This window comes from Myotis lucifugus, unplaced genomic scaffold (assembly GCF_000147115.1).
Source record: "Myotis lucifugus unplaced genomic scaffold, Myoluc2.0 scaffold_346, whole genome shotgun sequence".
NCBI classification, from domain to species: domain Eukaryota; kingdom Metazoa; phylum Chordata; class Mammalia; order Chiroptera; family Vespertilionidae; genus Myotis; species Myotis lucifugus.
In genome coordinates, this window is record NW_005871394.1 from 217,344 (window position 1) to 239,763 (window position 22,420).

The 22,420-nt window shown below is 42.9% G+C and overlaps 1 protein-coding gene and 1 pseudogene across 1 annotated transcript in view; one reads left to right on the forward strand and one right to left on the reverse strand.

Annotated features, from left to right (window-relative positions):
* TEK (TEK receptor tyrosine kinase) overlaps positions 1 to 22,420 on the forward strand; it is a 107,717-nt gene that overhangs the window by 59,928 nt on the left and 25,369 nt on the right. Inside the window, exons 7-12 of the mRNA XM_006101227.3 lie at positions 4,763 to 4,891; positions 7,531 to 7,682; positions 9,095 to 9,239; positions 14,148 to 14,309; positions 16,080 to 16,214; positions 20,856 to 21,143. Of these exons, the coding sequence (XP_006101289.1) occupies positions 4,763 to 4,891; positions 7,531 to 7,682; positions 9,095 to 9,239; positions 14,148 to 14,309; positions 16,080 to 16,214; positions 20,856 to 21,143 (1,011 nt within the window). The remainder of the gene's footprint in view (positions 1 to 4,762; positions 4,892 to 7,530; positions 7,683 to 9,094; positions 9,240 to 14,147; positions 14,310 to 16,079; positions 16,215 to 20,855; positions 21,144 to 22,420) is intronic.
* Positions 360 to 774, reverse strand: LOC102429634 (annotated as a pseudogene).

The following is a 22,420-nucleotide window of genomic DNA, read 5'->3' on the forward strand; positions in this document are numbered from 1 at the left end:
GCAATTGTGAATGGGATTATTTTCATAGTTTCTCTTTCTGATAGCTCATTATTGGTGTATAAAAATGAAACAATTTCTAGATATTTATTTTGTATCCTACTTTACTGAATTTATTTATCAGTTCTAGTAGTTGTTTGTTTGTTTGTTTGTTTGGTGGAGACTTTAGGGCAAGGGTGGGGAACGTCTGGCCTGTGGGCTGTATTAGACCCACAAAATCATTTAGTCTGGTCCTATCAAAGCATTAGGGGTGAGTTATTAAATGTTTGACCAAATAAAGCAGGCTAATTATTTTAAGTTGATAATCTTTTTTGTTAAGATTGTCCATGGTTTATTGATAATATTACAGCATAGAAAAATATTCAAACTGTGTCACGTGGTGTTTTGAAATTCATCCCAATTGTAGGCTGAGGGACCCGCAGGTTGGACAGACTGCCCAAGTCCAAGAGCTTCAGCATTTCCTTAGTGTCAGGGTCAACTTCAATGATCTCCTGAGCCAGGGCGGAGACCTCAGGGACATAGTTATCCTCCTCTCCCTCTCCCTCTCCCTCTCCCGCAGCTTGATGGAGATGCCTCTCTCACGGGCTTCTCTGAATCCGCTTCATCAGACGGGTGACATAGCCCCCTATCTTGTTTCAGAGCTTCTTGCTGGGATTAATGGCGACCTCCTCCCTCACACGCTTGTTGGTGTGGAAGTCGTTGCCCAGGCGTGTGTAGTACTTCTCCATGATGACCCGGGCCGCCTTCTTCACGGTTTTGTTGCGAACGCAGCCCATGTTGGCGGGTCCCTAGTGAAAGAGGAAACCACGTTGATAATTTTGTATGGGCTGTGAAGGATGTTATAAATATCCAAAAGGCCCTTGGCAGAAAAAGGTTCCCCATCCCTGCGCTAGGGTTTTTACATACAGTATCATGTCATTTGCAAATAATGATAGTTGTATTTCTTCCTTTCCGCTGTTTCATTTATCTTTTGTATTTTTTTAGGCTCTATTGCATTTATTTCTGCTCTGATCTTTATTATTTCCTTCCTTCTACTCACTTTGGGATTTGTTTGTTTATTCTTTTTCAAGTTACATTAAGTGTAAAGTTGGATTGCTTATTTGAGGTTTTTCTTGTGTTGAGGAAGGCCTGTAATGCTGTGAAATTTCCTACTAGGATTGTTTTCACTGTGTCCCATAAATTTTGGATTGTTGTGTTCGCATTTTCATTTGTTTCAAGGTATCTTTTGATTTCTTCCTTGACCTCATTATTGACCATTCATTGTTTACTAATGTTTAGCTTTCATGTCTTTGTATGTTTTTCAGTTTTTTTCTTGTTATTGATTTCTAGCTCCATACTATTATGGTCAGAGAAGATGCTTGATATGATTTCAATCTGAGACTTGTTTTGTGTCCTAACATGTGGTCTATCTTACAAAATGTTACATGTGCACTTGAAGAGAATATATATTCTGCTGCTTTGGGGTGAAATGCTCTGATGATATCAATTAAATCTATCTGATCTAGTGTGTCATTTAAGGCGGCTGTTTTCTCGTTGATTTTCTGTCTGGAAGAACTATCCATTTATGTCAATGAGGTGTTATAATCCCCTATTGTATTGCTGTTAATCTCTTCCTTTATGTTCATCAAGATTTGCTTTATATGTTGAGATGCTCCTATGTTGGGTGCATAAATGTTTACATCCTCTTGTTGGATTTATTATTATGTAGTGTCCTTCTTTGTTTCTTATCATAGCCTTTGTTTTAAAGCCTATTTTGTCAGATATATAAATATTTCTGCCCCAGCTTTTATTTCTTTTCCATTTGCACGAAATATCTTTTTTTCCGTCTCTTTATTTTAGTCTGTGTGTATCTTTTATTCCGAGTTGAGTCTCTTGTAGACAGCATATATATGAGTTTTGTTTTCTTATCCATTTTGCTATCCTATGTCTTTTGATTGGATCATTTAAGCCATTTACATTTGAAGTGATTATTGCTAGGTTTGTATTCTGAGAGGTATAAGGTGACATCTCATTGTGCTTAGGGTTGGGGCTGCCTCTGTTGTGTGCAGAAAGGATCAAGCTGTGCACCAAGGCTGGCTTTTACCAGCACTGGGCCTGGTGGCAGGTCAGCAGAAGTCCCAAGGCTCCCTAAGATCTGCCTCTGCTTGCCGGCTGCCTGCTAGCTCAGTCACTGCAAGGGCCTCTGGCAGTACTCAAGTTGCATGAGTTCAGTTCTCCAGGTAGTCACCAGGTAGGGGTGAGTGGTATTCACCAGATTGATACAGGTTCAAACTCATTGCCAGTACTGGGTCTGAGGTCACTCAGCAAATTTTCCAGGGTATACCAAGTCTAGCTGTCACCCACTATGTGCTCACACACCTTTGTGGTGGGGGTGGTCTCATGGAGTCATCACGGTGAGGCCAGCAGAGTTCATCAGGCCCAGATAGGCCAAGATTTGGCCTCATGAAGGGAGGGCTCTGCACTAGTTGGGTGTGTGAGGGAAAATGGCTTCTGTCCTAGAGCCACACAGCTCAGTCTGCCAGGAGCTGGAGCTCAATAGGGCAAGGTCGCTGGGAATCAGGATGATGGGGCTGGTTGATTTCCTATGATGTGGAGGTATTGTTCAGTGTTGGGGGAAGGTGGGAGAAGTGATGCCCACCACAAAGCCACACAACTCAGTCTGTCTCAGATTCTGTCCAGACCTCAGCAGGGCAGGGCCTACCATGAGTTGAGAGGGTGTGGCCACCTGTAGTCCACAGGGCGGGGCTAGAGGATCTCCCATCAGGGGAGGCACCAGTTAGTTTCATGGGAAAGTGGGGGGGAATAGCCCTGCCCCAAAGCCACACCACTCAGTCACTGACACCCCTGTAGTCTGCCCAGACCTCTACACTCTGGCCTAGGCAGCTGACTCCAGTGCAGGCAGCAGACTCCTTACTGGGGTATGACCTCGGCAGGGTGGGGGGACAGGGAGCCCAAGTGTGGGGTTATTGCATTCCCCTAGGTCCGTGGTTGGCAAACTGCAGCTCGTGAGCCACATGCGGCTCTTTGGCCCCTTGAGTGTGGCTCTTCCTAAGCCTTAGGAGTACCCTAATTAAGTTAATAATAATGTACCTACCTATATAGTTTAAGTTTAAAAAATTTGGCTCTCAAAAGAAATTTCAATCATTGTACTGTTGATATTTGGCTCTGTTGACTAATGAGTTTGCCGACCACGGCCCTAGGCTAATGCCATAAGGAGGGGAGTGCTCCACCATACAAGACAGATGGTGTCTGTGGTGCAGCAGAGTTATTCAACACAGGGTTCTGGGCAATTGTCCTCCAGGCATTCTCCCCAGAGCCATAAACCCCAGCTCTTCTCCCACAACTCCAGCCTGCTCTGATCTCCCTCTGCCTGAGCCCAGGGTGAGTGGCTGTGAATAAGATTTTGTGTGTTGGCTCTTTAGGAGGATACCTGGTCTCTAGCGGACACTGTAGCTCCCTGGAAGACAACCCCCCCCCCCCGATTTTAACAGCCAGGTTTTATGTTGGTGTCTCTTCCCAGCTCTGGTGCTCTGGGCTATGGAGCCCGGCATCGAGATGAAACCCCACACTCCTCAGGGGGAACCGTTGCAGCTGAGGTAGCCCTCCAGCCTCTCAGCCACTGCCCATGGGTGTGGGGGACAGCCTTTTCTGTGTCTCCACCCTTCCTACCAGTCTTGATGTGGCTTCTTCGGTAAATCCTTGGTTAGAAGACTTCTGTTTCACTAGTCTACAGTTGGTTATTTAGGTTGATTGTTCTGTATTTTTGTTGTAATTCCAGTTTGGTCCTGGGAGGAGGTGAGTGTAACATTCATCTAGTCTGCTGCCATCTTGGATCCTCTTTTGGCTATTTTTTAGTTTCTATGTCTATGCTGAGATTTCTCATTGTTTCATTTGTTGTGAGCATATTTTCCTTGATCTCACTGAGCATAATGATTACAGTTGCTTTACAATTTTTGTCTACTGTTTCTAAAATCTTTGATAATTTGGCCTCATGAAGTTATCAAGGTTGGTCTTTGTTTATTTTTTCTTATGTTGAGTAATTTGGACTTGTATCTTGGACGCTATAAATGTTACATTGTGGAGACTATATTCCTGTGAGGGGTGTTGACTTCATTTTAGCAAACTATTAACTTGGTAGGACTAAAATGGAAAACTCTGACTCTTAGTCATCAGCTCAAACTCAGTTCAGTTCTTTTATTCTTAGCTGGGCAGCTTTGAATCTGCACTTAACATGTGTGGTTCAGGGACCAGCCAAAGATTTTGGAGTTTGCCTTTCTTGCTCCCCCTTTCTAGATTTTCCCTCTCACTTTCCAATGGCCATGGTTGTCCTGACTGTGTCTTCTTGTTCTTCAGGTCAGTAAACTACAGGTTTTCTTTGGAGTTTAGTTTCCCTACTTGGTATCGACTGTACCCAGCCATTAGACTAAAAGCTTAAAAATGGGAAACACCTGATTCCCATCTTCCAAACTTTAATTCCCCTTTAGAATCTGTCTGGTTCCAACTCCCACTCTTCATTGCTTTCAGGTAGTTTTTTTAAAATATAGTTATTATTTATAAGAAGGGTGACCTGGTAAGAGCTTGTTCAACTCTCATAGAAGCAGAATTTCCTAACCCCTTAAGTTCCTGGTAATTCAGATAAACAATGCAGATAAAACACATACTACTTTAAATGAGTTGATTGGAGAGAAAATGAAACTAGCCACCTACAGCCTGAATGTTTTCCTTCTCCTGTTTCAGCACTGGTTTTTGATGTCTTTGTTTACAGCATGCCAGCCTGGGTATTATGGGCCAGACTGTAAGCTCAGGTGCAGGTGCACCAATGGGGAGATCTGTGATCGGTTCCAAGGATGCCTCTGCTCTCCAGAACGCCAAGGGCTCCAGTGTGAGAAAGAAGGTAAAGCAAGGTAACACTGTAGTCATAGCAACATTCAGCACATCTGAACCAAGGTTTCTGGAATCATTCTTGCCCCAAAGCCCAAAATTCTCAAACCAATTCTGTTTCCATCTAAAAGTTGGACCTAGGTTTTAAAGGAAAGCTTTCTGATTCTTTTCTATGGACCTTTATACTGGCTCTCATCCTTTTTTTTCTTTTTCTAGAAATAAATCATGTGCTCTTTATAGCACATTAACTGATAACTGGCCAGCTGACAGCTCTGCCTATCTCTTCTGCTCCCTTCTCTGGGACCAGCCTTTTCTCTAGATATACACAACAGGGAAAAACTACTTTAGAGGGATTTAGACAAAGGATTTTTTAAAAAAGATATAAAAAATAGAAAAGATTACCCTCAGAATGAAATGGTAAATAATTCTAGTTAAGAAATTACCTGGAACAGAGGTAAGCAAACACTAAGCCATAGACCATAGCTGCTCCACTATTTTTTTAACATCTTTATTGAGATATAATTTTTATACCTTAAATTTATTCCCTTAAAGTTATTCAGTGGCTTTTAGTATATTTATGGATTTGTGCGACCATTGCCATAATTTAAGTGTAGCATATTTCCATCATGCCAGAAGAAATCTTGTACCTGTTAGCAGTAACTCTCATTCTTCCCTCCTTCCAGCCCCTGGTGACTATTAACTTTCTGTCTGTATAGATTTGCTTATTCTTGACTGGTTAGACCAGTTATACTATAAGTGAGATCATACAGTATGTGGTCTTTTGTGGCTGGATTTTTCACTTATCATACTGTTTTTGAGTTTTATCTGTGTTGTAGCATATATCGGTACTTCATTCCTTCTGAATTGCCCCTCCATCTGTTGTCATAAAGAAAACTATTGGAACACAGCCCCACCCATTTGTTTACAAGATATGGTGTATGGCTGCTTTTACACAAGTTGAATAGTTACCACTGAGAACAGATACGGGGGAAATACCAACAGTTGTTTTCTCAAAGGCTTTAGCTTGTCAGCTTTATACTTTCCCTTCTGTCCCCAGCGTTTGGACGTTGTTACAGGGCAGGAACCTGGGAGGGTCTAGCTAGGGAAGGAAATGCTCTGGGCTACTAGAGGAATGGATTGAAATGGAGAACTAAGAAGCTTTAGGAGTTGAATTTTCTATTTTACTCCTTCCTTTCTGTTCTCAGGCTGAAGTTGCAAAAAGTGTGAGAAATCTCAGCCCTAGATCCAGACCCTCAGCTTCCAGAGAGCAGCCCCCTTTCATTAACACACACCCTCCCAGCCTCCACCTGCACATCCAGCTTCACCTGCATCCAACTGCAGCAAATGCAAGGGACAGTGAAAGAAAGAAATGGTTTAGAAGTGTCAAAGCACTTTTTAAAATTTCTACATAAGGAACTACTTAAGCTGAAAAATTTAATGAGCTTTCTAACCTCTCTAAGTCTACAGATATGTCAAGGACTTACCTCTGTAGTCATAGACCCTTTTGTCTCCTGCTCCACACACTTTACCTGTTTCTTTCTAGGCCTGAGAACTAGGATATCAATATAAAATGTCCCTATTGACATGTTTACCATGACCCCACCTCTCCCACCACCGAGATGAAGCAGCATATGAGTGATGACTGCTCTTGGGCACCTCCATCTCCTAGTAAAGAATGGGTTGAACTGTTTTCAACCACATCTCGCATTTAATTACAAGTGTCCAAGGTTCTCTAAGATCCTAGAGTTCAGAATAAAGCTGTTATATTTCAGGATTGTTCATTCTCTACTCTGCAGATGTTAGGCAAGGAGTCCTGATGTCTTTGTTGTAACCAGAGGCATATTTTCTTCTTTCAATATTAGAAGCAACATGTTTTGATTTAGCTGTTGACTATACTTTGATCTGGGGAGGGTTATATGTTGCTTTACTTCTTGCATATAACTCTGCCTATTATTTTATTTATTTTTTTAATCCTCATCCGAGGATATTTTTCCATTGATTTTTAGAGAGAGTGGGAGAGAGAGGGAAAGATAGAGAGAAAGGCACATTAATTGGTTGCCTCCTGCATGCGCCAGGATGTGCAATCGAGGTACGTGCCTTTGAATGGAATTGAATCCAGGACCCTTTGGTCTGCAGGCTGACACTCTATCCACTGAGCCGAACTGGCTAGGGCAAAATCTGCCTATTATTAATCACCTGCCACTTGCAGACTTCCCAGTCAATGAGACATCTCTCACATATCCAAACCAATGTTCCAGGTGTTGATCAGCAGAATCATGGGGTTGTTTGCTGAATGGAAGAACTAGTTTTTGTTCTTATAAAAATTCTCTTAAATAGCAAGAAGGAGGCTGAAAAGTAAGGGCAGGGGATGTATGTCATTGGTGCACTGAGGTAGCCCAGCACTATGGTGAACAGTGTGGGCTCTGGATCATCAAGATCTGAGTTTGAATCTGGGCTCTGAGCCTCCCTCTCATCATCTATAAAGTGAGCACCACAATAGGACCCACCTCACAAGTTTTTATGTTATGAGAAAACAATATAATATTTGGAAAGTTCTTTCCTGGGTGTGATCTGCTAAATGGAAGCTACTTTTATTATTACCATTGCCGTTGTGTTAAAGATTGGATTTCACAGTGCTGTTTTCTCATCCAGGCAGGCCAAGGATGACCCCAAAGATAGAGGACTTGCCAGATGACATAGAAGTAAACAGTGGTAAATTTAACCCCATCTGCAAAGCGTCTGGCTGGCCACTGCCGGCTAATGAAGAAATGACCCTGGTGAAGCCTGATGGGACAGTGCTCCATGTAAGAGTTATTCTTTTTTTAAAAATATATATATTTTATTGATTTTTTACAGAGAGGAAGGAAGAGGGATAGAGAGTTAGAAACATCGATGAGAGAGAAATATCGATCAGCTGCCTCCTGCACACTCCCTACTGGGGATGTGCCTGCAACCAAGGTACATGCCCTTGACCGGAATCGAACCTGGGATCTTTCAGTCCACAGGTCGATGCTCTATCCACTGAGCCAAACCAGTTAGGGCATAAGAGTTATTCTTTATCTGCCCTCTTGACATCACTAGATACTTTCAGTGTAGTAGTGACCCTGTCCAAGGCTGGATTCCACTTAGGGCTTGCATCCCCCTGGCTAGGATGCTGTTAGCTTTGACTCCGGACAGTCCTGTTCCCACATCTGCGGTTCATAAACCAGGATCCACAGAATCCCTGAGGTCGGGAGGCATTCCTCGGGTCTCCCTGCCCTTCCCTCTCCCCTCACTGATGGTGCTCACCGCTGGCTATGGCGCTATGGTAGCTGTTCTTCTTTGCTGGAAAGGACCAAACTACTTTTTCCATACCTTTCCCCTTTCTCTCCCAACATCCCAAATTTCCCTGTGTCACAAATGATCCCCAGGATGTTGGTGTATTTTCTTAGCTAATTTTTTAAAAAACAGTTATCTTTGATGTCTCTCAAAGATGACTGAAAATCAACTTACCAGGAAGGTAGTGACTCTCAGGGACGTGGCTATGTATGCGCACAGAACACGCCATTGCCAATGTCCACACACCAGATGCTCCTGATCCCACTCAAACAACCCGTTAGGTAGTAGAAGCCAACGGACAGCTTCCCAGCTCTTGTTGGCCTTTCCACAAGGTCATGGGAGCAACAGCTACTACCTAGTGAGGGCCAACCAGACGATCCACCTTCTAACTGAACATCGCCTGTCCCTTTCTGCAGAAGTGGGAACTGGGTGGGTGAAGTTTAGTTACCAAGGAACTGGGCACAAGTGGCAGAGCCGGTATGTGGACTCAGAGCCCTGGCTTTTCCCACACGACCACACTTGACAGCCCTCACGCCCTTTGGGAAGCCATGGTATCCTCTCCCCCTGCCATCTCTGTATTGGACCAGAAAGCAGCAAATGTTGCCAGAAGCAGTGTAAGAGGAATTAGACCGCTTGCTTGAAACTATTTACCCCACACGCCCAAACACACAAATACAACCAGCAGGATCTGTGAGGGCGTCAATCCAATATAAACTCTCGGGGCTACTACAATAGCGTTGGAAATGGGCCAGTGATTATACAAGCCTTGCACTGAACTTCTTAATCTCTCCTAGAAAACTTCTTATTAAACAATGAGACGGGGTCAGTGTTATGAACCTTTGTGTTTACGCCTCCCTGGAAGCTTTGATTTTTTTTTTTTTGTCTTTGACCTTTCCAGCCAAAAGACTTTAACCACACGGGTCACCTGTCAGTGGCCACCTTCACCATCCACCGGCTGCTGCCCCCTGACTCAGGAGTCTGGGTCTGCAGTGTGAACACCGTGGCCGGGATGGTGGAAAAGCCTTTCAACATTTCTGTGAAAGGTAAGCTCCGCGTCCAGAGGAAGAGCTTGTATCCTTGAAGCTTTGTTTATGTTTCGCTGGGTGTTGCTTCCAGATAGGAATGTTATCTGACCGCTAAAATGTCTTTTTGGATCTTTCCCAGGATACTAAGTCTTTACAGTTTTGTTTTGTTTTTATGTGCAGGAAAATGGAAAGGAAGGATTAAGTATATGACCTTCGGGGTCACATAGCCCAGGGATTGATTTTTGTCCCTATTATCTAGTCACTGTGTGTGTGCACCTGGGAAAATGAATTAGCCTCTCCCAGTCTTCTTTTTTGTGTGTGTGAATGAAGCTTAGTTTACCTACAGTTCTGGGTTATTGCGAAGGTTTACTAGATATATAAAACACTCGGAATTGTGTCTGGTACAAAGTGTCTGGTCATGTTTATATTTCATCAAAAGCTTCATCATTGTTGTGACTTCTGATTCCCTACTCATTATTGTAAAGAATCATTTGGAAACTTTTGAAAATTATGCTACTGAATTAACATGAATGATTTTTTTCACATATTCAGTGTTGTATTTCTTCTGCTACAAATTTGTCTTTCAAAATTCAAATTAATCTATGTGGGTGTATGTACATTTGTAGCTTGAGGAGAAGAAATAAAGTGAAGGCAAATCCCAGGTAGGTTGGCTGGTATACATGGATACAAGGAGTCTTAAATATGGAAGTTACTTATGAGTCCATTTAGACAAAAGTACCCAACACTCTTAGTATATATAAATGGAAAGGCAGTGAGATAACTGTTTCATCACCTACTTCATTTTATTTAATCTTTATAAGAAACGTATGCAATAGATATTGTTATCCCCACTTTACCAGTCAGTAACCAGGCTCAGAGATTTAGCTAACTTGTCTAAGGTAGTACGTCTGCTAAGCAATGAATCTTAACTTTGAATCTGGGTTTCCTGACTCCAAACCCTTCACCATTTTGCTTTCTGAGTCTCTTGAATTACAGACAAGGAAGCAAGATGACCAAGGTTGATTTCTATTTGATTCACTTCATTACTTGATTAGGAATCTTTGGGAGAACCGAGAGGTAATTTCTATAAATGAAATGAATGTAAACATAATCTTTTATTGTTAAAAGGCCAATCACAGCAATACCACAAACAGAGCCTCATAGATTTGGATTCTCTGCCCAGAGAATCCATGTAAACCACCTCAGAATTCTCAGTATTTTTTGGATTACTGGACAAATCCCAAATCTGATTTACTTGGAGTAATCACATTGTCAAAACAATTTCTACGTCATACATGTTCTTGGAAGAAAGAAAACAATATACAGACAAGGCAAATTATATCATTGTTTAAGCTTCTTGTCATGTTTGTTATCCAGGGAAAATAAAAATAAGAATGATTTAAAAAACAAACCACATTGCTAAGATTCAGGCGAATCTTATTTTAATGAGAGACATAGCAAATGACGTCAGGGCAAGGACGCATCTCTAGTTCCAAGTCACCGATGCCTCTTCACTGCCATGTTGATGGACTTTCATAAAATGGGAACAGCGTTGGGTAAAGTTGTCAGTGTCTTTAACCAGAGTATTTGTAGAAATAGATACTAGGCTTTATTACCAGAGGACAAATTGGTACGATGACTCTGGCAAACTGGCACTATATACTAAAGCTAATCCTACACTTACCCTGTGACCTGGCAATTTTACTCCAAGGTATATGCTCAAAAGACATGTGTGCATGTGTTCAAAACAGACATCTGCAAGAACGTTCTAAGCAGTTTTATTCAGAATAGCCCCAAACCGAAATTAACCCAATTCCCCTCACCGTTGGAAGGGATAAGTAGGTTGTGGAGCATTCATGTGTATTACTTTGCTAGGGCCGCTGTAACAAAGGACCACCGACTGGAGCCTTAAAAGACAAAAATTGATTTCCTCACAGTTCTGGAGCCTGGAAGTCCAAGATCCAGGTGCCAGCAGAGTTGGTTCCTTCCGAGGCCTCTCTCTCAGGCTTGTAGCTGGTCTCCATGTGGTCTTCCCTATGCATGTGTGTGCATCCTAATTTAATGTTTTTATGAGGACAATAGTCATATTGGATTAGGAACTACCCTAATAACCTCATTTTATCTTAATTACCTTCTTAAAGACTTATCTCTAAATACAGTTACATTCTGAGGTTCTGGGGTTTAAGACCTCAACATATGAATTTGGGGGGAATGCAATTCATTCATAACAGTGGAAAACTAAACAATAATAAAAAAAATCCTGCCACATTATGGATGAGACATAATAATGAGCAAAAGAAAGTACATGCTTTATGATTCTATTCTCCTAAAGTTAAAGAACAGGCATAACTAATCTATACTCACAGAAGTTAGGATGGTAGTTCCCTATCGGCTGGGAAGGGACATAAGGTGCTTGGTGCTTTTCGGGGGTGGGGCGGGGAGGGTGGCTGGAAATATTCGCTATCTCAGTCTGGGTAGTGGTTACAAGGGTGTATACATAGGTAAAGTCCTTGAGCTAAATACACTTAAGATTTTTGCACTTTACAATATGTATATATCTATAAGAATGATTAGAAGACAAAAAACAAAATGATAAATTACTAAAAGGAAACTTTTGGAGTAATTTCTTACCCTTGTAAAGTTCTCTCTTTTACAAGAGACTGACACTAATGGCTATATTAACATGCATTTCGATGATTTAAACAAACAGGTGGTCCTATGTGATCATACGAGGGAAGTATGACTTGGTGAATGAATTTACTCACTGTTTTCAGAGTGCTCTCTTCAGAAACTGATCTAAGAAAATGTGTATTCAGACTTACCGGACTTAACACTGGCATAGCCATTTCGTCAGGGCATGCTGTTCAATTAGGCTTCTTACTGCTTTATTATCCTGACCTTAGGCAACCTACTCCTCAGTCTTTATTTAGTCAGCCAATAGCATTGGTAAAGGACTATATGTTCCAGGCTTGGGAATATAGCAATAATACAAGGGGGTGGGGAAAGCCCTCTCATTATGGAGCTTTCATTCCCATAGAGAGATATAAACAATGAACAAATAAATAAGTAAAATGTCTAGTTTGCTGAGATGCTAAGTGCCATGGAGAAGATTAAAGCCGAAATGGGGGCAAAGAATGCTGGGGCCGGGCTGGAGAGGTGACTCATCTAAAATGGGATAGGATTCCCGGGTAAAATGGTATGGAGCAAAGACTTGAAGGTCATTTTTACAGATGGGTGAGTGAAAACATTAAGACCGAGAAATAAAGTTATTGAACATTGTAATGTCCCCTGAAATCTGAAAGAGTCTACATTATATAATACACACTCTTGTGGAGAAAATAAAACAACAATTGTGCATTTCTAAGAAGGTCAGGCTACCAGAGCGACAGAACTCACTGGAAATTCAGTTGACAAACAGTGACTCAGCACCTGGTGAACAAACCTACATGGTCTGTTTAGAGTCTACTGCAGTGTTTTACAACTTTTTTTTTTAATCATTATTCATTACGGAGTCCTCTTAGAAATTGTTTCCCAAAAGTCTACGCCCATCACTATAAAATGTTAATTAACATCACAGATGTACTGCCTATGTTTATGTACTGTGGCTCTTCACAAGGCCACAAGCCATTGTAATAGTTTATCCCAAGATGGGGTGCTATTGTCCCCACTGAGAATACATGATCTTCGAGAGATGGGGAGATTATGCTGGGTTATCCCGATGGATCCACTCTAATCACATGAGTCCTTAAAAGCAAAGAACTTTTCCTGGCTCTAGTCAGAAAGATATATTACAATAGAAGGAGGGTCAGAGAGATGCAACCTGCTGACTTTGAAGCTGGAGGAAGGGGCTGGGAGAGGAGGAATGTAGGTAGTTTCTAAAAGTTGGAACGAATAAGGAAACATTCTCCTGTAGAGCCTCCAGAAAGAACACAGCCTTGCTAACACCTTGATGTTAGCCCCGTGAGACCCCTGTCTGACTTCTGACCTTCAGAACTGTTAGATAATGATCGTGTTGTTTTCAGAAACCCCTCCCCCAACAAAAGAGAGAGAGGATACATAGTCTAGTGCAGTGATGGTGAACCTTTGAGCTCGGTGTGTCAGCATTTTGAAAAACCGTAACTTAACTATGGTGCCGTGTCACATATAGAAATTTTTTGATATTTGCAACCATAGTAAAACAAAGACTTATGTTTTTTGATATTTATTTTATATATTTAAATGCCATTTAACAAAGAAAAATCAACCAAAAAAATGAGTTCGCCTGTCACCTCTGACACGCGTGTCATAGGTTCGCCATCACTGGTCTAGTGGGAAGATCGACATCAAATAATCACACAAAATCACCAAGAATAATAAGTCCTGAAAATTATAATGAAGCAAAAGTAGAAGTTCTGTGAAAGCCTAGGATAGCCTTTGTGAAGAAGTCACTTTGGAGGTCAGAGTTGAATGATGGGTAAGAGTTAACTGGAGAAGAGTGGGAGGTGGAGCATTCCTTCCCGAAAACGATGTCTACGAAGACTGAGCCGAAAAGGAGCTTGCTGCTGCTTTGTTAGTTGGATGAACTGAACGTTGGTCAGTGGGGCTGGAGGGTATTGGGTGAGGAGAAGAGGAGGCAGGGACTCACTCGTGCCAGGCCTGGCAGGTCATGGTACACATTTTAGGCTTTATTCTAGATGTAACGGGAATCCATTGAAGGGTCTTGAGCAGAGGAGTCGTCATATTTTAAGAAAGCGCTTTGTAGATAAGGGGTTGGAGAGGCAATAGCTAAGTGGGGAGGTCACAGAGCAGTTGATTTCATGGCATCTGAGCAGAGAGCTCTAAGAGGGTGTTGTTGGAAATGTAAAGGCATGTACCCTCCCCCCCACCTAAGAATAACGATAAAACCCCAGATCTAAGAACTAATCCGATTGCTGAATTTGTGTTTAGTTCTTCCAAAGCCCCTGAATGCCCCCAACGTGATTGACATCGGACATAACTGTGCTGTCATCAACATCAGCTCTGAGCCTTACTTTGGGGATGGACCAATCAAATTCAAGAAGCTTCTCTACAAACCTGTCAATCATTATGAGGCTTGGCGCCACATTCAAGGTAAGGTTTGTGGAGGAAAGTTCCCACTGGAGATGTAGGAAGGAAAACTATCCCCCAACACAGAAGCCCCTCTCCTGTCTCAGCCCTCTTCCCCTTGGTGGTGGCTGTAGTAGAGGGTTTAGTTTCAGAGTTTTCAGGATAGAGTGTGGGGCCCTCTGAATTTGGGGCCAACTCTCTGAAAGTCGGGGTGTGCTATGGAACACGGAACAGACTGCATCGGGAGTGACTGTCTATATCCGTGTTTCTTTTTCAGGCTTCTCTGGCTCTCCAACCCTGTTTTTAGTTACTCTGTCTCGGTTGGTCATGGTGAAAGATCCATGTTTATGCCATAAATATGATAACAGGAAATTCCAGGGTCTACTGGAAAGACAAAGAGACCGAATCTACTTAAATTCGAGGGTGATTGTTGCTGCTATATTAAGTTGTTTGTTCTTGTTCTCATTTGAGTCTTGCCCTGTCCTGCAGGCTCCGAACACACAGATTGTGAGAGGAATTTGGGCCTGAAAAGTTTATGTTGTGGCAGACTGAAAGGCAGCAGGGGGGGGGGGTGCCACAAAGTACATGCTCCTCCCCCAACTTCCTGAAAGAAAAAATAATTCCACAAAGTGTGATCAAATGTCAAAAGTTCATAAAAACACTGTTAATGAATTAATTTGTTAAATTTCTTTTGAAGCGCACATTAGAGTTCTGTTTGTTGCATGACAATGTATAATCACCATTTTTGAAAAGGAAGCTGAGCACCATCTATTGGTGCCACTGCTTTCATTGTGCCTTCCTGCAGGGAGACCTGAGGGGTCCTGCTGCAGGCGGCACACACCCTCCAACAGCACCCACCGCATGCGCAGTGCCTGTGGCCTTCTGGAAAGGGCAAGGAAGTTACAAAAAAGGAGAAGAAAAGGAGGGGCGGGGGTTAGTGCCACTAGTTGATCTGGGTTTGCTGAATAAAGTCATGTGATTAGTACTGAGCTCTTCACATTCTATTGTAGACTCAGCTCAAATTCAACATCTGAGCAAAGGCTGAATGTGGGGTGGCTATTTCCAGCACCGATGCCTAGATCTTATTAAAAGCATGGTGGTAAAAATCCATCATCTCTTTTTACACGTAGACATCCAAAACATGGTCTTCTAAGGACTCTTAGGCACAGCCCACTTTTTCCTTACTGGCTGGAAATTTATCGTCTGGCGAGGCAAGATCTCCCTTCGCAGGGTCTGTGGAGAAGGAGGCTGGCCAAAGCCCACCGCTCAGGAGCAAGCAGCCCGCACACTTGTGAATGGATCTGGGCACCCCAGACCCTTCCTTTGTAATGATGTGGGCCAAGCCACCGCCCGTCATTGTGAGCAAACCTTGAGATTTCTCCTGGAAGCTTGCTTGCAATCACTGCCTGTCCTGGAAAACAGTCGAAATTAAGTTCTTTATGTTATTCTAAATTGAGGTTTTCTCCCCTAAATCAGATTGGTATTCCATAGAGTTGAAGATTGGTGTGATTTTAGAATTTTACTCTACACAGGAAAAGACTAGAGCAGAAATGATTAAGCGGCGCAGAGATACCTCTATTACTGTACACACTGCAACCTGGAGTTTTCTTTGAGAAGCCGTATTTCCCTTATATTAGGAACGGTGAGGCCCTGAAGATGGAACTGCCTCTCCATTTCACTAAGACATTGTGCTTTTAAAGGCCAAACAGTAGTTCCCATCACAGTCGCAACCTGCCAGGTTAGAGAACGTAAAAGGATTCCAACCTAAGTTTCCTGCACTTTCCCTCTCCTCAGTGACAAGTGAGATTGTTACACTCAACTCTTTGAAACCTCGGACAGAATACGAGCTCTGCGTGCAGCTGGTCCGGCGTGGAGAGGGCGGGGAAGGCCATCCTGGACCCGTGCGACGGTTCACCACCGCTTCCATCGGTCAGTTGGAGCAAACAGCATTTATGCACCAGCCGGGAGGGAGGGGGAGGAAGGGGAAGGAGGAAGGAAGACCAGGAAGGGTGGTGGTGGGTGAGTGGGTGGGTGGGGATGGAGGTGGAAGGAGTTCGCTTTTGAATGGGTGGGAAAGTGACAGGAAGGGTAGCAACTCGGAGCCAAACCGGCCCTTTATTTGGGCTGCTCACGGCTCTGTCCCCCTGGGGGAGGGGGCCGGTGGCAAGCCACGGGGCCCAGAAGGAAGCAGATGAGCCTTCAGGAAGGCGAGACCTCCCTCAGGAGTTGCGATGTACTTAGCAGCAGCTGAGCGGGGGCCCTGGCTGCTGAGTCCTACCAACGTTTCCTGTTTCCATCTTCAGGGCCCCGGCCAGGCTCCTGCCACATACATGCTTCAGAAATCAAGTTTGTTTACTTTTGAGAAAATTTTTTAATTTTTTTCAAAGTAATGCAGGCACACAGTTAAAACATCAAATAAAATGAAAGGCTTTTATCTAAAGAACAGCAGCCCCCTCCCCCAGCCCCACCTTCTGGTCCTGCTTCCTATCGGCAGCTGCTTTTACCTCCTGAAGCTGTTTCTTAGAGTCTACACCTCCATGTTTCTAAATCAGTGGTCTGACTCCCATCAGAATCACCCCGAGAGCTTGCGAACACTGATCTCTGGGCCCCACCCCAGCATTCCCGATTCAAGGGTTTGGGATGGGGAGTGCAGCTCAAGAGTTTGCTCTTCTGGAAAGTGTGCAAGTGGTGCTGGTCCTGGGGCCACGCAGTCTAAGTCAGGGGTGGGGAACATCTGGCCCAGGGGCCGTGTTAAGACCCGAGAAATCATTTGGTCTGGCCCTGCCAAGGCCTTAGGGGTGAGTTAATTTAAATGTTTGACCAAATATAGCGGGCTAAGGTTTAAGTTGATAATTTTGCATGTCTCATGAATGATGTTATAAATATCCAAATGGCCATTGACAGAAAAAAGGTTCCCCACCCCTGATAAGTAATTCATGCAGCAATATTTCTCTTTATTGTTGAGAGAGAGAGAGAGAGAGAGAGAGAGAGAGAGAGAGAGAGAGAGAGATTTATTATTCTCTATATTTGTGCATTCATTGGTTGATTCTGGTATGTGCCCCAACTGAGGATCAAACCCACAACCTTGGTGCATAGGAGGACACTCTAACCAACTGAGCTACCCAACCAGGGTGCAGTGTTTCTTGATTAATCAACATTAGTCACTACCTGTTGGCCTTATGTTGTGTTAATTGAAGCCCTTAAATGTGAGAGGTTTCTTTGAGGCTAACTGGGGCTCCAGCTTTCTGCTACCCAGGAGTCCTCCTCTGAAACGCTGGAGTGACCCCTTGTAAAGCTCTCTTTTCCAGTGGTCACTGTGTAGAACCATTGGTGACTATGTCCTGGTCAGCGCTGTCTGGTTTCAAGTTCACAGATGTTTAATTCGTTATTACCTTACAGGGTAAGAATGATCTTCCCCATTTTACAGAGTGAGAAGTAGAGTCTCAGGGTGGTTAATAACTTGCCCATGATGTACCTAATGCAGCCCCACACTGGATTTTCAGATCTACTGTTTTTGTTTCTCCAATTATTATTGTTGTTTTTACCTAGGAGCCCAAGGCACCGTTTCTTTATCCCATTTGATAAAGTTACCTACTTTTAGTCCATTTGCTAAAGGCAGGAGGATAGAGAGTGATTTATGAGAAACTAGGAGGAACATGTAGTTCTCTTGCAGGGTTGTGCAGCCCTAACAGAGACCTCCCACTCCACACACCCCACTTCATTTCCATTTGACCAGCAGCATCTTGAAAGAGCCAAACAGGACTCTCGAGCTCCTCTGGCACTTGTAGGAGCATTGCACACGTAAGACATGGTTTCCTGGGAACCCACCAGGCAGTGAACACAAGAAGATAACAGCAGAAACTATTTAAGTTAGATGACAAAGGGATCTCTGTGATCAAAGGGCTCCCTGGCACATGCTCAGGTTGACATGACTCAGCCTTCAGAATATGTTCCAGCCAGGATGGATTCAGAGGTCTCTTGGAATATTTCAAAGTAGTTTTCAAGGGTAGCCGGGAAGGGAACTTTTGAAGGCTCTGTTCCCATCATTTGAATTTTGCTGATGCTTGGTTTTTAATTCATCTGGCAGCTGCACAATTTATGATTGTGTTGATGGATTGATGGAACACGTGGTACAGAGGACAGGTAGGGAGGGGTGAAGGGTAAGCCATGTTCCTGAAGGAAAGAAAAGGGGGAAATGGCCATTTAATGAGTTACTCCTCTGTACCAGGCACAGGCTTAGAAGGTGTACAGGTGTCTCCAAACATCAAGCTTCTGTCTGCTTGGTGATTGTAGGTCCGTCTAACCACTCTGGGTGGCTTATTTTGGAACTTAAGCTTTCAAGATGAGCAAAAGGAGTTGGCGTAATCTCCTTTCTCAATTTGCAAAGTTTGTAGAGAAAGGACCAGTAAGAATGTTTGCATGATATCAGGCAAGCTGCAGGCCCTGCTTGCTGGTTCTCTCTAGTCTGAGAGCAGCTAGAGCTGATGGTGAGAGCCACTCTCCCAGTGAAGGGAAACAGACCTTCCCTCTCACTTCTAACCAACAGAGCAGTGTTTCTCAGCCTTTTACTTTTGATTTTTTAATTATTGCCCCCTAAGGAGATTTTAGATATTTTTTGATCTTAGGAAAAATGGCTATTTTGTCCCAATGTCTCCCCTGCCATACATTTTTAATTTTTTTTTAATATATCCTTATTGATTTCAGAGAGGAAGAGAGAGGAAGAGAGAGATAGAAACATCAATGATGAAAGAGAATCATTGATCAGCTACCTCCTGCAAGCTCCCTACTGGGGATGGAGCCTGCAACCCAGGCATGTGCCCTGAGTGGGAATTGAATCGTGACCTCCTGGTTCATAGGTTGACACTCAACCACCGAGCCACCTCGGCCGGGCCCTGCCATGAATTTTAATACAGTAAATCTGTTTGTAGTGTAACGTGGCCCTTCATAAACCATGGTAATATCTAAGATTTTCTCACACCCTAAGAACCAGTTTTTGCCCCCTTCGGGACAATAATAAATACATGAATTAGAGGATCTCTATTCTATGTTTTGAAAATAATTTATATCTGAAACTTAAAAATCAATTTAGTATTGTTAACTGAAAACACACAGATTCCTCTTCTTTCCACTGACACATGATAAGACATTTTAAGAAGGAACGGGGTGGCGGTGCGGGGAGGGGAGGAAGGGAGAGAAGGAGGTCATGATGATGGAGCATCTAGCACATTCTAAGCATTTTCAATCAATTTTCTCATTTATTCCTCCTGAGTCTGGAAGATGGGTATTTTCATTTTGGGTTACATGTGAACTTGGAGAGGTTGTCAGTTTTCCCAAGGTCACAAGACTAAAGTGGCATGCTCTTGTCTCTTTGATTTCAAAACCCACATTGTTTCCATTCTCTCGCCTCTCTGGTGGCCCAGGTTCTTGTGGGTAGTTATGTCTGGGCAGCATGTGCTGGGAGCGCTTGCCTTTATGTGATCAGAGCAGGGCTAGCCTGGCCCTGCCACCACAGCTGTTATGTCTGAAATGCTCCGTGTTGAGAGGAAGTATAGTAATCCCTAAATTGCTTTAAAGTCTGTTGCTCAAAATGGTAGGAGAAATACTCACCTACAAACCCACAAACTTGGCAAATCCACTGTTTTCATGTTTAGCAGTTTCCTTCCTATCTTTCACCAATTGTAGACATGGCTTTTTCAAAGTTGCAATAGACTTTTTAAAAAAATATATTTTATTGATTTTTTATAGAGAGGGAGAGGGATAGAGAGTTAGAAACATTGATGAGAGAGAAACATCGACCAGCTGCCTCCTGCATACCCCCTACTGGGGATGTGCCCGCAACCAAGGTACATGCCCTTGACCGGAATCGAACCTGGGACCTTTCAGTCCGCAGGCCGACGCTCTATCCACTGAGCTAAACCAGTTAGGGCACAATGACACTTTTTTATTGGGTTTTCATACTTTTCCCAATTATCTATTTTAATCCATTGGATGGATATATCATAATTTATTAAAACATTTTCCTGTTTTGAGCATTTAGGTTTCTTCTAATATTTTGCTATTATAAATAATTTATAATGAACATCTTCATGCACATAGGTTTCATCTTCCTTTGGATTATTTCTTTTTAAAACTTTATTGATTTTAGAGGGGAGAGAGAGAGAGAGAGAGACAGACAGACAGACAGACATCAATTGGGTATATTGGGATGGTGCTCTAACCAACTGAGCTACTTGGCCAGGGCTGGATTATTTCTTTAGGGTAAATCCCTGGGAGTTGTTATTGTAGGGCCAAAGTATGTGTAATTTCTAGGGCTCTTGAAAATATTCCCAAATTGTTCTCCAAATGGGTTGTCGTCCTGTATTACAATTACCCAATCTATTAGAATTTTTTCAAGGTTTTCTATTTTGGTAGGAAAATAGTATTGCATGGCTGCTAGCTTGTGTTTATGTGGCAGCTTGTGAAATTGTAGTATATTATTCGAGGAGCCAAGGTTATTCTGTGCAGCTGCCCCTTGGGCTGGTTGTAACCTATACCCTGTATAAAAATAACGATCTTTGTGGTTTCCCCCAGGTCTCCCTCCTCCAAGCGGTCTCAGTCTCCTACCGAAAAGTCAGACCACTCTAAATTTGACCTGGCAACCAATATCTCCAAACTCAGAAGATGACTTTTATGTGGAAGTTGAGAGGAGGTCTGTGCAGATGAATAGTGATCAGCAGAATATTAAAGTGCCAGGCAACTTGACATCTGTGTTACTTAACAATCTACACCCCAGGGAGCAGTACATAGTTCGAGCCAGAGTCAATACCAAGGCCCAGGGGGAATGGAGTGAAGACCTCACCGCTTGGACCCTTAGCGACAGTAAGTGACTCCTGCTGCCCCAGTCGTCTTGGTTGACTTTTTAAAATATATATATTTTTATTGATTTCAGGGAGGAAGGGAGAGGAAGAGAGAGATGAGGGAATCATTGATTGGCCACCTTCTGCATGCCCCACACTGGGGATCGAGCCCACAACCCGGGCATATGCCCTGACTGGGAATCAAACCATGACCTCCTGGTTCATAGGTCAACGCTCAACCATTGAGCCACACTGGCCCGGCCTGAATGACTTTTGACCACTTAGCAACCCTCACTTCCTGATGTTTCTTAGAAACCATAAAAGGCAGTTAGTTGTGAATGGAGGCTAATCAGTATCCTGAAAAATATAAGAAAGCTCCATGTAAATGGATTTGCAGTAATTCAGGCAGGACTGTGCTAAAATTTACCTTTCCTTGGAATGGAATGATTTGTTGAATAAATTAATACCATGAATAAGATTTTTCTAAGGCTCATTTAATCTGCCATAGGACAGCTTTCAGGATCATCATGTATCTATATGTACATAGATGGTGATTAATTGTAGATGGGTCTTCCCTAATCATAAAAGCCAAATAACTCTGCTTGACAAATATTCTTAACAGACAATCTTGGAGCTACAATATATATATATTCGAAAGTAGTAGGAATATGACTTTTCTTTCAAAATATTCTGCAAATTAGGCTCTTAATTTCAGATTGGTTATTTAAAATGAGTTGCAACCTCTCGGGTTTCTTTGTGGCACTGAAAGCTTTTTCATCATTAAGCAGATAGTTCTGTTGTAACTCAGGGCTTTAGAACGATGCCTGTGCATTGGAGGCCTTGGAGGGGTCAGATATTTCTTGGCCACAGTAGCGACTACTTCAGTCAGGATGTCCGAGGCTCTCTCCTGCGCGGGCCTCTGCTTCCTCAGTAACAGGTCTGGCACCTGGCTCAGTGCTTCTCTTGTATCAGTGGGCAGCTCAACGGTTTTGTCAGTGTTTAGGGAGTCGCCATCATTTTTTACAAATTCTGTGAAATTTAAAAATTACAGAGCAGTGCAGAGAATAGTACAAGAAATACATCCCTACCACCCACAAGTAACAACTGCTAATATTTAGTCATGTTTACTTTCAGCTTTTTTGTTGATTTGTGGAACTAATAAAAGACAGATATACCAAGTCCCCTTTGACCATCATCCCTACTCTAATTCTAGTCTCCTCTCCCCAGAGACAACAAGATTATGTGTTTGTTATGTACCTTCCACTCAATGTTGTAGAATTTTAATACATGCTATCCATA